This window comes from Besnoitia besnoiti, chromosome I, assembly GCF_002563875.1.
Source record: "Besnoitia besnoiti strain Bb-Ger1 chromosome I, whole genome shotgun sequence".
Lineage (NCBI taxonomy): Eukaryota > Apicomplexa > Conoidasida > Eucoccidiorida > Sarcocystidae > Besnoitia > Besnoitia besnoiti.
This window is the reverse complement of record NC_042356.1, coordinates 3130844-3148307: the sequence shown is the minus strand read 5'-3', so window position 1 is coordinate 3148307 and position 17464 is coordinate 3130844. Positions and strand designations below refer to the sequence as shown.

General features: G+C 55.1%; 2 protein-coding genes across 2 annotated transcripts; both read right to left on the bottom strand.

Annotated features, from left to right (window-relative positions):
* Positions 1 to 832: 832 nt before the first annotated feature.
* On the bottom strand, positions 833 to 1993 carry BESB_004690 (uncharacterized protein; the record flags this gene model as incomplete). The annotated part of the gene is made up of 1 exon (XM_029359224.1): positions 833 to 1993. The coding sequence occupies one exon, from the start codon at positions 1991 to 1993 to the stop codon at positions 833 to 835; it is 1161 nt and encodes a 386-aa protein (XP_029222137.1).
* Positions 1994 to 4780: 2787 nt separating this feature from the next.
* On the bottom strand, positions 4781 to 16582 carry BESB_004680 (phosphoinositide phospholipase PIPLC; the record flags this gene model as incomplete). Its single annotated transcript, XM_029359223.1, has 22 exons — positions 4781 to 4836; positions 5507 to 5622; positions 6023 to 6166; positions 6554 to 6608; positions 7042 to 7177; positions 7782 to 7917; positions 8229 to 8343; positions 8711 to 8821; positions 9041 to 9101; positions 9386 to 10174; positions 10559 to 10674; positions 11076 to 11187; positions 11737 to 11925; positions 12404 to 12568; positions 12830 to 12933; positions 13184 to 13271; positions 13517 to 13648; positions 13993 to 14121; positions 14667 to 14744; positions 15219 to 15274; positions 15545 to 15680; positions 16154 to 16582. The coding sequence occupies 22 exons, from the start codon at positions 16580 to 16582 to the stop codon at positions 4781 to 4783; spliced, it is 3453 nt and encodes a 1150-aa protein (XP_029222136.1).
* Positions 16583 to 17464: the final 882 nt, after the last annotated feature.

Below are 17464 nucleotides of genomic sequence, written 5' to 3'. Positions count from 1 at the left end.
GCGAGTCTTTCTTGCACAACTCGCGATCGGCACGCGAATCGCTGCCGTCGTTAACATACGATAGGTCGCACTCCCGTTCAACAGAGAGCGCCAAGTAGCAGTAAGCTGGCTGTTCCAAACGGGTGAGTCACGCGCCGCCCGCACGTGCCGGAGAGCACCATTGCGCTCAGTTTTCGTTGCAAGCCCAGCAGATGAGCGAAAGTTCTGTGTACGAAGTGCGCAGCGTTCGACAGCATCAGCAAGTCATTTCCAGGCCTAAGGAGCAACTGCCGAATAGACCGCTTAGGGTTGTGTTGGCGGTAGCTGCGGGCTCGAAGCCCAAGTCTTCAGCTCCGCAAAACGAGAGCAAGGGAAGTGAAGGTAACTTTCAAGTCGCGGCAGCCTTTTCAAGGGAGGGGAACGCCCGGCTAACTTCCGCACAGGAACACACAAGTTTCTTAGAGTGAGCCACAGGACAATTCGAATATGATCGCATGGGACTGAGCGAACAGCGGCCGTTTCCAGTGTTGCGGCTCTGCGATGCTGATTGGACCCTTGAATGGACAGCGAGTTTTCACACAACTTGTAGGCAACGCACAGAACTGGGAACGAGGGTACACCCTCATTGAAGAGACTGGAAACTCTACGGTGCTGAAAGCGTGGCGACCGAAACGATGTACCTAAATAAACCGCGGGATGGAAACGCCTGTGGAAACAAAACTCATTGTGGGATCGCACCGCGTTCCCTCTGTGCAGGGCGGATGATTGTCTCCGCGTCATGCAGCGAACAGAACCGTGGCGGCGGCTCTGCGACCTGCTAGGCTGCTGCGGCGCTTCCGCACGCGCATGCAGACTATGTAGGCGGCACGGAAGGTGCCAAATTTTGATTTCCGGTGGTCACTGAGGAAGACGTCATGGCATCGGCACGCAGTGTGCCGGTGCCTGCGTCGGGGTGCTGAGCGTCCCTGTTACTGCGAGGGCGGAAACGTTGTTTTTTCCGCGTTGCGCTATCACTCAATGACGCGCCTACTGCACGTTTCGATTTCTTCCCTGTGGCGACTTCCACACCTGGTGTAGGGGCTGCGACTGCATCAGATAGCGATTTGTGGTCGGGATCAGCGCGGCGCATGTTCATTTGGTTCTCTGCCGGCGGTGGCGGTGTCTGTGGATCTGGCGAAATGGCAGCAATGCTTGTCGCAGCCGGCAGATCCTGGTAGGTCGCTGCGTCTTTTTCGGGGTGTAGATCGGCCGTTGAAAGGGGCGGCGCTACGGAGGGAGGCAGCTTCCGTTTGTGTTGAACTCGCAAGCCCGGGCCATCGAGCTTGCGGTGAGAAGTCGATTTGTCCTTCTGTTTCTTAGAGAATGGTGTCCTGTCATCGTGGACGCCCTGCGTGTGGATAAGGGCACTCGGAAAGAAGAATGGTGTCTTGTCATCGTGGACGCCCTGCGTGTGGATAAGGGCACTCGGAAAGAGCCCTCCTCCACTGGGCACCGCCTCTTCATTTTCCTCCTTCCGGTGGAACAAACCAGGTGTCTCGCCCCCTCGCTTCAACCACAGAGTCCACTGCCTCCGGGCGGACGGGGACAAGCTCGCGAGGAACTCATCTTTGGCGCGGGCAATCACGAACGAGAACTCTTCCGGGTCTACAGGGTCGTCCACAGCTCTGAGCGAACTAGGCAGAGGAGCCCCGCCAATGTCGACGGGTGGAACGAACGCAACGGAGGGATATCGCGCCCAGGTCTTTGAAAAAGAAGGACCCAGTTCAGATGCGGTAGCGAGAGACAGAAACGCCCCAGGCACATCCGCAGAGTCTTTCGAATACGATTCGCTGGGGTCGAAGAGCTCGAGGGATCGTAATCCGCTCACGACAACTTCGGCTGTCGGCGCCGTGGTAGCGTCCATTGAGGCCCTTCCCGTTGCATCACCGGCGGGGGAGTCTATCGCATGAACGAAGGAAGCTACGGCGAAGGCGCTGAGAGACAGCATAAACGGATGGCCGGCTGTGAATCTCATCGTACACAAATGAGAGCAGAACACATGTAGCTGAGAGATGACGAATACGGATTGCTCAGACAGTTGAGACAAGGATGGCAGCGTAGAAGCAGCGGCACGTGAAACGGGATGCCGTCCAGCGAAATACTCAGCCGTGTCTGCGGGAAAAATGCGCGCAATGGGATACGACGCTACGCCTCTACGGGATAGCGACAGAATCTTTCACGATGTGTTCCACGACACGAACAAGGCGACAGAGAGGAGCGCGAGTCGCCAGACTTGAGACTCTCAACCAAGCTTCCGGGAATCAAGACTCACAGCTTCCGCGGTCGGGAGCTGTCGCGAGTGACCCTGGCTTCGACGTTGCTTAGCTGAGGTTGGGCAAAGAACCAAGCGAAACGCGTCACCTTTGTTCATTCTGAACGTCGCCCGCCTCATCCATGAAGATCACCTCGTGAGGCAATGGGCAGCTAGCTGGAGCACGACTTAGTGTGCTCGATGTCGTGTGCCGGGCACTCTCTCAGGATGCCAGCATTCGGCTAAGCTACATCGCGTGACATATTCGGTTTGCGGACTTTGCTGTTTTTCAGTGCAGGCCAACCCCTTGGTTATCTTTCTACTCATCTAGTGGGGATTGGGATGGGTCGCATGGTCGCACGGAGACGACTGTCATTCCTTACTGAACGCGCAAGTCAGCATGCGCAATGACTGTAGACTCGTTATACACACAAGCGAGAAAATACCGAAAAGTCATTGACCACCGCTCAGTAGCCTCTATACGTAGCGAACCTGCGCCACGCGCTGGTGTAAGATGGATTCACTAAACAGTGGCGCACACTAGTGCGTGGGCCGGGATCGGCGGAAGTCAGCCCGGTCGATCCGCCCTCACTGTAACTTCACTTCCGCTTGGGGACAGTCGTCCGGATGGCTGCTGCATTGTTTTACCGAGGCATGGAGGATATTCGTGTAGCGCTAGCTAAAGGGTCGGCGAGACGCAAACGTCAAAAACGGCTTGCAGCTGTTTCCCGCTCGATGCCTGACACCTCCGCGACGCCGATTGTCGTGAACGCGACTGGCTGGCACTTCCTTGTGGATTCGCTGCTAAGACTAGGCTTGTGACCTTGTTTCTTATTGATGAGTCAAACGTTTTCAGAGCTCTGAGTGATTCTGCGGCACAACATCAAACCCGCGGGTGAACCGCTGGACCAAGAATTGTCTCTTACATTTGATTCTTGGGTCGCGATGGCGAATCCGCAGAGCAAAGCGGCATCCCGGTGAACCGGTTTGTAACTCCGCTTCACTTCGTACTGTAATGTCTTTGTTTATACGAGTTGAGTTATACAGTTCTGGATCGCGGATGTACAGAGACGATAGCTACTTATAATGTGATAATAACGATACATGGCCTAGCTGAGCCAGCGTCGTCCGTCGTGGTTTTTTGTCTATTCACTATAAAATTGACGCTGGAAAAAGGTGAAATCGTCTGAGGCACGCGAAATTCACGCTTCCATCTAAGGGAGTGCCGAGGGTGTGTGTACATACTGGCTCATGCATGCAGGATTCGAAGTGCATGAAGTGGAGATCAGACCTCTGTGCACGCATGAATAAATATCCTCACGTGCACGTCCGCGTGGATACGGGCCGAAACGTAGCGAGCTCGAGTCTATGCCTCCGCATTCGGCACCGAAACGAGATGCAGCAATGCACTACGACCCTGCAAGTCAAAGAGCCCGAGATCGTGGCGCGTTTCAGAAAGACCTGTGCACCAGAGGATCCAACGCGTCAAAAGGATGCCGAATCGAAACCTGCTCCACACGTACTTCGCTCTTCCCTGAGGTTCTCGCCTCCGTTCCGTTCACCAACTAAACGCAGCAACACACTGGACGGGTCCCACGCATAGAACCCGAACAAAGACAAAAGAAACAACCTCTCGGGGAAACCGGCACCCGCCGTGTACGATTGAAATCCGTGGCAACGAATTTCAATCGTACACGAACCCGAACTTCGGGTCACCTCTCTATGCTTCTCACAACAGGTGTACGTACACCTGAGGTAGCAAAAACCGGTGTACATGCACCGTTGATACCATCGAGTGTCAAAACCCGAGACTTCATCCGCCTTCGCATCGCTTCTGCACGCCTTTCCCACCGCCCACCTTTCATAGCGCCATGCCTCCGCACGAAACTCTGAGGCGAGTCCGCTTGGCCGCGGGGCCCGTCAGAAATTCGCCCGCGCGCCTCGATCAGCGTCAGCGCAGGCCTCGCTCTCCAAGGAAAACTAAAAGGAAGGCACCCCGGGACAGGGGTCGCTTCTGCTGCGCATAGCTAGTACAAATTGTGAATCACTGTCTCCTCATCCGTTCGTCCGGAGTGTTCACTGTGCTGCCTCCTCTCCTTCCCCTCCCTCACGCTCCGTGAAAACTGCCATTTCTATCTCTGGCGTCCCCTCTTCGCGATCCGCTTCAACGTAGTCGTCTCCCTTGTCGCGTCCACCCCCTTCACGCTCCATTCTCGCCCACCTGGCGCAACCACCACAAACCCCGAGGCGCCCGCGCAGCCTCCGTTACATCATTCTGGCCGCAGCACCCGTTGAGCCTCCGCTTGCATGACACAATGCGCGCACATGCACTCAGGTACATATATTTGATGTAATAATGTATCGCAAGCGCGTACATATATTTATACATATGTTTGTATATATGTATTGGGAAGCACCCCGGGCTGGGGTGCTTCCCAATACATCTATGGTGGCGGGCAGGTGAATCTCTGATTTCCTGTTCTTGAGTCCTGCACTGCCTGGTTTCAAACATCAGGGCAACAGCCCCGGGGGTGGAGGCGCAGTTTCGTCGCCAGCCTTCGTTGCCGCTGAAAACACAGAGCAACGAATGACGAAATCAGGGTGAAACTCACGACTCCAACGCATTGAGACGGCGCGCGACTCGTGAGCACACGTACACGTCCCACGGGCCATAGCGCCCCCGAGGTCGTAGTCCGGAAGCGACGCGCGGAACAAAACACCAAGAACTTCTCTCGCGACCACGCGAGGCAAGCACGAAGTTACGCATCACTGCGCTTCATCGGGGCGGAAATCCATCGCACACCCTAAACCCTAAACTGGCGCCAATCCTCCGCCATCTGCACCTTATGTGTCACCCTCGTCACTAAGCCCGCAAGAAAATTGCGCCAATCAGGGCCTCGAATCAATCCCGCAAAATGCAAAGGCTGGCCTCACACGGGACCTCTACACAATTCATATTCCTCCGCAGCTCGCGTCATTCGATATACTTTTACATATAGATCCGACTTGCTTTCGTGCGCACGAAACTTCCAGACGCCTCTGCACGCTCATTTGCGCCGTGTGTCTACATATCTCCCTCTGTCACGGCCTCGCCTCGCGACCCACCCGCCGAGTAGCGACCACAAGAAAACTAGAGTCGGGCAGGATGCCCCAGACTGGATGACAACGCCTGACGAGCCCCCCTTCAATGTAGGGTTTAGTTTTTATGGCGAGCCTTTAGGGTTTAGAGACGCTCACGGTTCCAGGTGTTTGTGGCTTCGTCGCGCTCGAGAGGCACCACGCGGCAGTAGACGAGGAGTCCACTCCACCGCAGCAGACAGAACTTCCGATCGAACAAAGGTACCCAACGAACTCTGAAAGCAGACAAAAAACAGAACGCGAAACACACCAGATGCACAGCGCGCCTCGCGCGTGACCCGCCAACTGCGCAAACAGCTCAGCGCCAAGCCGTGCGCCCATACACATAAACGACTTCTTGGATACACAGGCATACCCGAATATACATATATATATACATATACATACATGTACATACATGTAGACATATATATCCATGTATATATACACATGTGTATGTATATATATACATGTATAAATGTGTGCGCCCTGCTCTTCAGGGTCTCAGGAATCCGCGGCCGCGCCGCCCCGGAGCGGAGAGCCTGTTTCGCCATCCACAGGCTGCTTGCGAGCCTCATGCATGCATGTGTGTGCATCCTCCGCCTGCCTGGCCCCGCCGGAGAGATTTTCGCTCACCCCTGCCGAATCGCGTCGAGCGGAAAGCAGGCTGCGGCGAGGAACTCGCTGCGCACAGGATCTGCCGTTTGGACTTTGAACATGAGCAGCGCGACAGAGGGCGCGTGAACAACAAACTCGAAGGTGGCGTCCGGCGACGACCAACTGAGGACAAGGTAAACGCGAAGCGAAACACGTTGTGTCTCGCAGGTCACGAGGACGGACCTACGTCACCCATGCGGACAGAAATCTACGCACAAATATGCATGCATATACAGGTGCGTGAACAGAAGAAACGGCCTCATCCAAACGTGCGCGCGAGCATCCACACGGGGAACAAAATAACAAGTGAAAATCTAGACGCCTCTGCATCTGTATTCCTGTATAGGATATGCGCAGCTAGTCTGGCCCCGTTTACGCGCGGCCGCAATTAAGAGGAGCAACACAGAGAGGAGACGCCCATGTCACTCGTCGCACACGCGGAGAAAGGACGCCCGAGGGGTGTTTCTGAAAAAACAATGCCACACATCTGCGGCCTCGGAGGGTACGTACCGAGGATTGAAGCCGTTGTTCATTACCGTAGGCGTCCGGAAAGACCTTGTATCCTCTGGGGTAAGCGAATCAGACGACGCGCGAGAGTGTATGCAAAGAGGATACGCGACATGAATAGGCCACGTGCGCAACATATAAATACGACCCGATTCAAACGACTTCAGAGGAATGCGTCCGCTGAAAAAAGTGAGGAGTCACACCGAAATCAAGCAAAAGAGGAGTCGATGGTCAACAAGACGCAACGCCTCGCCAAGGATGCACCATGTAAACATATATACATATATAAATTTATGTGGAGTTATATGTAAATACATGTAGGTCTCTGCGGTAGTGCTGCCCCACATGAATTTGAAGCACGCGCATGCAGCAGGACGACTCAGCAAAAGAGGGCGGATGCCGAAACGGCGAGCCGCAGAAGACAGCTGGTGCACAGGCGACCACAAAGCCGTGCGTAACTGCTTATCTACGCATACGTCGCCCCTCCGTACCTTTGAGGCCGTGGACGGACACCGAGACGAACGGGCAAGAGAAGTCCGTGTTTTTGCGAGCTTTGATCTTGTGCATGCTCGAGGGGCCCTTCCAGATGTCCGCCACAGGCCGCGGCAGCTGGTGCGCCGACAACACCTGCGAAGAACGGAAAAAGAGACGCGATCCAGGCCGAGGGCGATGCGACACACCAGTGTTCTGTGTTGCACACAGCCAGTCTGGCTAAAAAAAACTGAGAAGACGCGAAAATCCCATACGCAGGCGACGGTGCACATCTCTCTAGGGGGCTGATTACCAAAAAGCATCAACCAACCCGAATCTCTTCGTCCACAGGCGTGTCTCTACATATATAGAATCCATCTATCCGTGAGTCCCTCTCCCTATGTACATATATGGGGGAGCCTATCTGTCTGGCTGAGTGATCAGGTGTAACTCGAGGCGATCAGATTCCTACGCCGCTCCCCGCGCCGTCCTAAACCGTGGACGTGGTAGTACGAAACAACACGAATACTCGCGAGTGCGCAGGTCTGCAGACACCCGCTTTCACCTGAAGACACACTCCCTTTTCCAGGCGCCCGCTGCTCTCACATACACGAGGCGATGATGTGCCTAAACTTTACACATTTGCATAAATACATATAACTTTACGCAGAAAATGCATGCGTGGAAAGCCCCAGCTCATCCGCTTCCGCCAGCCTGCCTTATGTTTGTTTCTTGTCGTGGTATGCCGCCCGTGTCTCACCTTGATGGTGAGGTGGACAGGGGTCTCGGCGCAGGAGCTCAACTCGCTAAGCGAGGGCGTGAACGGCCGCTGAGGGTCGCGCAGCATCGCGGGCTTCAACACGTATCCGCCCGCAGGTCCGCCGTTCTCAAGAAATCTGCAAAAAGAGACATTCGCTCATGCGTCAAAATCGTAAGGAGGCGGCGTGTCCCTACAGCCGCACACGCGGCGCCGCCCATACGCACGCTTGCAGATCCACACTTACATGCAGACGCTTGTACCTATATGCATGCACATGCATGCATATATGCATACAGATATGCATATATATATAAGTAGATGAGGTATGGGCGGGTTTCGCGCTAGTCGTCACCCTCGCTGGCGGCCTCAGGGCTCGGGTTGAGACCCGCGATACCCGCGCCTGGGCGATTTTCTCTTTCGGCGGCGGAGGTTGAACTTTGGGCGCACCTGCCTTCGTTGAGGATCGTGGCGCTGCCTAGAGACTGGAGATTCAACGCGACGACCTGCGCGCCGTAGAGCCACGGCAGGACCGGGCAGAAGTTGCTGCTCGCGAGGCGAGTCCCTGGAAAAGAGGAAAAAATGGGAAACGAGAAGAAATATTTATACGGGAGACAAAGAGCGTGAATACGTGCGATCGCGTGGCGGGCGCATTTGAGCGGCGCAGACGTTCGGCAGGGGAGCCAGGAGAAGACGCGAGAGGGCGACGATGCGGTGTCGAGTTTCACGTAAATCGCGCCGTCACAGGCTCGTGGTTCGATGATCACAAAGCGATTCAAAAGACGGAAATGAGAGGCCGTCGGAGGCGTGCGGATGTTTTCCAGGATCGGCGACTGCGCACGAGCTGCAGCAGAGCTCGTGAGCGTCAGCCGCGCAGAAACACACATACACACCGACGACGCAAGCAGCGAAAGGCTGCGCCGCGTGCTTACCGGCGGGATAGACGCGCGTGAGATATTTTTGATTGAATCGAGCGAACTCCACCGGCGACTGCTTCACGAGCTTCAGCAGGCGCGACTCAGGCATGCTACAGATGTCCATTGCTGCAGCAAAAAAAGAAAATACAGCACGGCGAATCTAGAGAGCGTGCCGCGCCAGACTGCGCCCTGCTGGGAGTCGCGAACAACAGCGGAAGAAGAAAAAAATCGACAACCCAGTGGCTCCGGCTCGAGACCGCCGCTTTCCCGCTGTGCGCGCCGGCCCTGGCGCTGCTTGATGCCGAAGAAAAGACGGCCAATCCACCGAGGTAAGGGGACGCTTACGGTTTCGCGGTTGATCAAATCCTTTCAGCTTCTTCCCTCGCATCGCGATGTTGCGGTAGTACTGCGCATACGACAGAGAAACCCAACGCAGAGAGAGAGGGACGCGTCAGCATCAACACAAAACACCACGCTCCTCATGTAAGCACTCGGAGATACGCCACAGAAAACCTCGCTCTTATGCCTTCCCTACTTCGCGTGCTGCCTCCTGTCGCGCTGGTCCCGACGCCCCTCCGCCCTCCCCCGACACTGCGCGTCGTGTCTCCAATGCCTCCAGTGTGCCAGCCGCATCAAATAAAAAAAGTTTACGTTTTTTACACGCGTCGCGAGGGCCGTGTGCAGACGTACGTATTTCAGTTTGTCGCTCTTGGCGTCGCTGACGCTGGCTGCACTCGCAGAGCCTGGCGGCACTCGGCCGCGCCGCGCACTCCGGGATGACAGCGCCGCCTCGTCTGTCTCCGCCTCACTCCCCCCGGGGCGCCGGGCCCCGCGTGCGTCTCTGCAGATGTCGCCTTCACTCAGGCGCTCCAGAGTCCGCGCGCGCCGCCACCCGAGGCGCGACACCCGCCGGCCGTCGCCCTGCTCGCTCGCTTCCGCTGCGTCGGGCGCGTCGGGCGCATCGGCAGGGCCGCGGGCCTCGTCCAGGGCCTGGGGCGGCCCGCCGTCGGCCCCCTCACGTGCGGCGGCGGGGGAAGAGGAGGAGGCGGAGGAGGCGTGGGCGCCGGCGGCGAAGCTGTTGCTGCGGCGGCAGGCGCTGGAGTCGTGCGAGAAGACAGAATACCCCGAGGCGCTCTCGTGGATGTCCTCGAGTGACGTGGAAGTCCCCTGTCTGAGCTCTGTCCCGCGCTTGGCTCTCGCGGCCGGCAAGAGTTCGCCGCCGCTGTGCGAGGGCGCGGGCGAGGAGGCTGCGACGAGCCGCAACGAGCCCTCTCCGCCCTCGACGTTGGCAAGCGAAGAGAAGGAGGACGTCTGCGACAGCCGCGACACCGAGGAACCCGTCGTCCCAACGAACGCGGAAGGCTGCGCAGGCTCGAGAGCGTGTAGAAACGAAGTCGAAATGTCGTCCTCACAGGGATCTGCGGCTCCGTCGCCCAGCAACTCGAGCGACTTCGCCATACGCAACTCCATCTCCTCAAGCTGAAACCACACACGCACACGCAGACGAATTCCCATGCGCACGCCAAAACGTCCCCCCACACGAACGCGCCGTCGCCAGTGGCGCATACAGATCCGGACACCACATACATAAATACATACTTAAACATATTTATTTAGATTCTAGAGTTGGTGCGAAGGTGTGGTCTGATTTACGCATTCGAGAGGCAGCCTTGCGACACGCAGATCTCTCAAAAAAAAGTGGGTTTCGCGCTCGCCTCCTCCCGTGCCTGTCGCACTAATCGACTCAACGCTTCGTCGCCGACACAATCGCTCTCTCAATGTGCACATATGTGCGTGTTTTTTGCAGAAAACGAGTCTGTCTTTTTCAGAAGTTAAATGCCTTGCCGCCGCCTCTGCACTTACTTGAAGATCCTCTTCGTCGCCCTCCTCAACCATCTCGCCGCGCTCGTTGGGCACCTTCCCCTTCAGAATGAACTTGCCCAGAAGCTGCTCAGGCGACGGCTGCGAACTCGTCGGCGCTGAAAAAGAAAAAACGGCAGACCAAAAAACCGAGCTATGCGAACAAGACGCAGACACAAACACCGTACACAAGCATATCTATAAATATATATATGTGGATAAGACGGTCAGGCACATGATGCAACATGACGCAGATACATACATACATATCTATATATACGTAGCTTATATATATATATATATATATATATATATATATATATATATATATATATATATATTATACATAATATATACAATACATTATGCGTATGTGTATATATGGATATATATTATACTCAATATATTTGTATACTGGATTGTGTGACTTGAGTCCAGCAGAAGGTAAATACAGGTGTGGAGGGGCTCAAACGCTCGCGGCCAGTGCGAGAGACTGAAGTGAAAGGCTTGAGAGCCTCACTGCAGCGGTAAATTTGGTCTTGGAGGATCTCATCGAGGATCTGCGCAATCCGTATGCGTTGGTTCGTGCTGCAATGCATCTCCAGCGATAGAATAATCGGGAACTTTGACCTCTGAGAACAACGCAATTCCACTCGAAACGAAACGTGCAAAATCTTCCCCGCTCAGGTTCGCTGCCACGACCCGCCAGGCCACCCTCCTCCATTCCTGAGTATGTGCATGTATGCACTCCTATATATGCCTATATATACATACACTTATTCATGGAATATATAGAGAGGGAATTAAACCTAGATCTAGATATACATGAATTGATATATGTATGGGCTTTGCTTTTGCGGAGAATCCGTTTCTTCGAGTCTTATCGCCTGCCGCGAAGGCGGACTCTGAGACCCGAGCGCCGCAGGCAGCCGCGCGAATCGCGCCTGACATTCACTTTCGTCACGCCTTTTGGACAAAAATGCTCAAGTCAGAACCACGAAAATCGATTCATGCCAATGTGTGTATGCATCTGAAGAGGCCCAAGCCGCCTCCTCGCTTTCGCGCCGGTAAATACAGCAGATATTTCCCTGCGCGGCCGCGAAGGCCGCGCGAAAGGCTCGCCGTAAGAGACGTCGACACGCGGAGATGGCTGAGAGTGAGACTCGCGTGTGACCTCTCACCTGGAAGCCGTAGTCTCTGCAGGCCTGAATGACATCCTTGAACTTGATGCGACTCGTGAGCTGGTAGCCGCCGACGCCGTGAAAAAGCGAAGGCTCGCCGTCGCTGCCGTCCCAACAGTCAAGCTCCACGCAGCGACAGCCGCGGAGGAGCGCGTCGATATACTGCCCAACCGCTGAACGGCCGACGACCTGCATATAGACAGAGAGATAGAGACAAAGAGAGAGATAAAGAGAGAGATAGAGATAGAGACAGTAAGAAGATGACGAGACAGAAACAGAGACATAAAGAGACACAGATAGAGAGAGAGACACGGAGTAGAGAGATAAAGATGGTTATAAAGATACAGAGAGGGAGCACAATAGAGACAGATACAGATGGATATATAGAGATAGAAAAGAGACACAGATAAAGATGGAGATCGAGATAGAGGCCTCCGGTCGCGGAGACACGCAAGACAGAGAACACTCGCCCGAGGCCGCGACGCCGCAGCGCGAGCGGCTCAGACAATGCGAGTTTGGAGGAAAAAAACATCTCGCGAAACTCGCCAACTGCCGCCGCGAAGCTGGGCACGCCTATGTCTGCAGCTGCCCGGAGAAGCGCAAAACAAAACGTTACAGCGTGTGCTGACCGGCGAGCGAGGCGTCGTAAGCGAGAGCGGGCGCTCACCTGGTCTCCGCAGAGGTACGTGTTGTGCGACGACTTTACCCAGTAGTTGCAGAGGGGGAGCGACATGTCCTGATGAACTTTCTGTCGCAGGGGCGCCATCAGCTTGTTCGCCTCCGAGCACAGCAGACTGCCCAACCCGAGCGCCGTGAGCATCACGTTCGGCCCCTAAAAAAAACAGCCAGACACAAACGCACAGCGATAAAAACCGCACAAGAAGCAGCGAAACGAGGAGCTTCAGAGGCACACGGAGATGCACGCGGGAGGCCTCAGGCGCTGCGCATCCAAGAGACGCACATTCTTTGCTCGGAGCGAGCAGACGGCGTCTTTCCGCGTGACACCAAAAGACAAAACAGACTTCCGTGGGCGCGGTCGCGGCGTGGAGGTTCTTGAGTGAGGCTCGCTTTCGTGTTTGAAGGTCGCGCCTACCGGCTTCCGGAACGCTTCGTCTGCGTTGCGGAAGTTCGTGAGCTCCTCCTCAAGGTCTTCGTCTGACGTCACTTTCTGCACTTCTCGCAGGAACCTGCGGAAACCTGCAAAAATGCTCGCCGCGCAGGAATACACCGCCGACTACACTCTTCGGTACGCCACAATGAGATGCTTCGTATACATACATATATATATATATATATATATATATATGCATATATATATATATATATATATGTAAAATAGATAGAGGTAAAAAAGATGAAAAATGTGCACCTACTGCACGTCTGCTGATGCAATTCAAAACAGAGTGAGAGGCAGCCCTTCTGCGCGCACCAAGAAACTGCATCTCACCTTCTTCGTCTATGTAGTCCTCCTGCGGCACCTTGTAGACTGCAAAGTAGTAATCGACGTCTGGGCGTATCAGAAGCTCATTGAGGAGCTGCAGAGGCGAAAAAAAACACAAATCTGCCAATCAGGATGTGGAACCCAGGTGCGGCTCACGAAGGAGAGTTATGAGCTCGCAGCGTCTGTAAAGGCGCGCCACGGAAAGCGCAGTCAGGGCGAGTTGCGACAATCAATGCGTAAGTCTACAAAACACGAAACAGACACCTCTCCACTTCACAGAATTCGAATTCTCTTCCACCCCTAAACCCAAGAAAGCCACATACAACGAATATTTCTCACCTCGCGAAACTCGGTGAATCCCAACCGGCCGCAGTTCTCCGTATCGTGCTTCAAGAAAAGCTCCTCGACGTAGCGGCTGTCTGCTCGCGTGTTCAGTTTCTTGAGCAGCTGGTGCAGATGGCGATGATCAATCTTCCCTGGAGGCCGCAGATGCGACAAAAAGCAGAAGGCCAAACAAATTGAGACTCTGGCATCTGTGGAAGCAACCGTGCACACAAACGGGAGTTTTCGAAGAAAGCTATCCCCAAGAAGGGGCAGAGACAGCCGCGCGAGACGACACTGGATAGCTGCAGCGGCCAGCAAGAAGCGAATCTAGACTCAGAAGAGAAAGAGCTTCAGCGTGCATGCCTTAGTCTGTTTAGAAACGAGAGACGCCTCTCGCGGGTTCGCCTATCTTCGCGAACGACGGCCTGCTGCTCGACAGAGCGCAGCCTGCCCGCGCGGAAGGCCCTTTGAGACCTTGAAGAAGAAAAGACCTTACCGTCCGCGTCTTTCTGTGCCGTGTGCCATTGGAGAGAAATGAAGTCCGACGCGCCGCGATTCGCGAGCTGCCCCAGCGCAATGTCGTGATATAGCAAAAGGCCCTTCATCCACAGCTTCCACTCCTGCGAAACACAAAACAGATAAAACACACATCTCCTTGCACGTCTGACGCATTCCACGTGCATCGCTCCATGCGCGGAATGCTGTTGAAAGGACGCGTCGTTGTACGGGTTTATCCATGTGCATCCAAGCGGACGTCTCCAGCCGGCGGGGCATCACACATATACCCCTAGCAGAAGCATGAGTAGGTATGAGGAGTGGTGTACACGAACATGAAGATACAACAGGGCTACGCGAGCCAATTACCCTACGCGTGTTGACAAATACTGAAGCGCGACAGCCAAATATATACACACGTGTGTGCCTATATACACATGTATAGAGACTGGCGCATACACATATATATCTACAATAATATATATAGATGTAGATATACAGATAGATACAGAGAGGCAGACATATAGGTAGATAGATATAGATCGATATACGCATAGATGTGTACAGGGTTAGGAGTATGTCGAGACTGAGCAACCTTCGGTGCGACTCCTCTGAGAGCGCGGCGGAATAGAAAACGTCGTCGACAGTTCGAATCGCGCGAGAGTCTCACTTTCTCATCGTGGCAGGCGATGTGTAGCACGCGCGCCCGGGTGACGATTTCGATGCTGAGCGCCTTCTCGGATTTATTCTGAAGGCCGCATGGAGCAAAAGTCTCACATATTAATTCACGCAGCGTGGCCTTCTCGGAAACCAGCGAACGGCGCACAAGTCACTCTCAAAAGCGCCTCAAAGAAGAAAAATCGCCGCGAAAGCACGTCGAGAAGCTTTGAATGGATCCACAATCAGACTGCCATACAAATCGAATCGAATCGCAAGCGTCCATACACATATATCATACATATGTGTATGGATGCTAAATATATATATACCTATATATATATACAACTATGTGTATGGGAGAAGGCGAGGTAATGAGCGTGCAGAGGCAGGGATCATGCATTTCGCTCCGGGAAACTGGCTCACATGCGATGCTGCGACGAAAAACCTCAAAATCAACGCACATACACACTATGCATGCATATATGACGCGCTAGAAAAACACGAGCTCGTGCGTCAAGCAGATTCTGCGTAAAGGTTTGAGGAAAACCGCTCTTTTTCTTACTCGACCGAAGTCGGTATCTTCGCCCGGAATGATTCGTTGGACCTCGCACACGGGAACTGCATGCAAAAAAAGATTCGAATGCATCAACAGTCGCTGCGCCGCTGTTCTCTTCAACAGAGATGTGAGCGATGCGGCGTCTGTTGATTCTGCGAAAGACTCTCTCCAACTCCTCCGCCCCCTCCTCTTATTCCGCTCTCTCGCAAACCTGAGCGCTGCACCAGTACTGTCCCTGTTTCGAGTTTTTCCTGCTTCACCAGCGGCCTTTCGAATCGCCTTCGCCTGACAGCAGCCTTCCCCCCCCCCCCCCGCCTCCCCCCGCGGGTTACTCGTCGTGAAGGACTCCTGTTTTCTGGGCGACTTCCACTTGAGCGCCATCGCGCGCGCGTCCACGAAGAAGAAGCGTTCGTGCGGCTTTTTGAAGTTCTTTTTGCACCACTTGAGCAGAAAGGAGCCTTCGGCGAGCTGAACAACGCCAGCGAAAATCTCACTCACCGCCCTGCACATGCTGTCTCGGGCGCACTCGCCCCTGACACGGACAGACGGGAACCTCTCATCACCCACATGCGCCGCGCAGCCGACAAAACCTTTTGGCGCTCACCTGCATGCGGAAAAAGCCGCTTGCCGCTGGAGCGGCAGACGCCTGGACCGACGGCCAGCGAGGTCGAAGCGCCACGTAAAACCAACACAAAACTCCCACCGTCAACAAGAATATATATATGTATACGTGTGCAAAAGTATATATGTTTGAAAATGTACATAAATATACATATATATAGATGTGTATACATGTATGAATATGGGAGGCAAACCCCCGAGTCACGGAGTACTTGTGTGGACCCGCATTGTGAAATGAAGGCGAAGATCCGAAGCGTGAAGCTGAATCGATGCCAGTTGCGTCCCTCGGCTCAATTCCCCGCTTCTCTCCCACCCCGTACCTTTGCTAGGGCTTCCTCGGTGTCGACATCAGCGAGAAGTTGTTTGACGCGTTGGCTGACGACGGCGCCGGAGCCGCCGTCATGCGCGGCCTCGAAGAGAAACGTGACGCCCACGTCCGCATCTTCTGCGCGTCTTTTCTCTCTGTCGCCGCGGTTGAACAACGAGTTCTTCCGCATACCTGCGAAGGAGGCAGTCGAGAGCTTCCGCCGCGCCTTCTCGCTCTCCGAACTCGCGAGCGGACTGTCAACCAGCGCGCCTGGAGGCGTCTCCGCCGGCGCGCGCGTCAAGGCGCTGCCGCCGTCCATGGCGTCGGACTCTTCTCGTTCCGCGAGGTTGTGGCGCTCGCGCAGCGCAGACGAGATGGCATTAGGCAGCGCGCAGGGCGGCGACGACGAGGAGTCCTCCCGCCCCACGACGCGGGCTGCCATCGAGGCCGCCGCTGAAAATCGCGACTAAGGCCCAACAGGAGAGGAAGCCAACGGCTCAGACGAAGAAGAAACGAAGGGCTAAGCAGAAGAAGAAATGAAGGGCTAGGGAGAAGAAGAGACGGATGGCGGAGCGCAGCTGAACCAACGAAACGCTGTGCCCAGGGACAAGGAGGTAGTCAGGAGCCCACGCAGACCGTGAGTCGTGGGAGAGAAAGAGAAAATGAAACGAAAAAGACGCGCGACGAACCGCGCGAGGTGACAGGCCAAGCCTCCACGAAAGACCGAGCGAGGGGCCTGACTACCGGAGGCGACGCCAGGAATGCGCGAAGGCGCTCTCGAGTCGAGGTCGCGACAGGCCTTCAGAGGCCTTCAGAGAGACGTTTTCCGCGCGATGAGACTCGGACTCTTACACGCACGCCGCCACCGCACAGACTGTCATACCGGAGGGGAGAGAAAAACAAGAAGAAGGAGACCGATGTGCACCGGCAAACCTGAGGCGCCTCGCCGCTCGCGATCGCGCGGGCGACCGCCTGCGCATGCACGTGGAAGCCTGGTGCTGTCGAAGCGAAATGATCACGGAAGAGCTACGTATGAGAACGTGTGTATGGAGGCATGGAAACTTGTACAGGTGTAGAGAGAGGCGTATACTGCGACGGGGCGGAGACTGTGAGACCAGAGCGAGCGAGGCGCCGCGTGCCGAGGCCTTTCGGGGCGAGTGTAACGTAGAGAAGCGGAGCGTCCTGTGGTACTCTGCATCTAAATCTGAGACTATCCCAGACAAAAACAGAGCGAGAGGCGTCCTCTCTGGGACGCCAGAGGGGGACGATGTCGAGCTACGGGAAAAATACCAGCGATGCATGCGGCCAAACTGTGGTCGCCAGA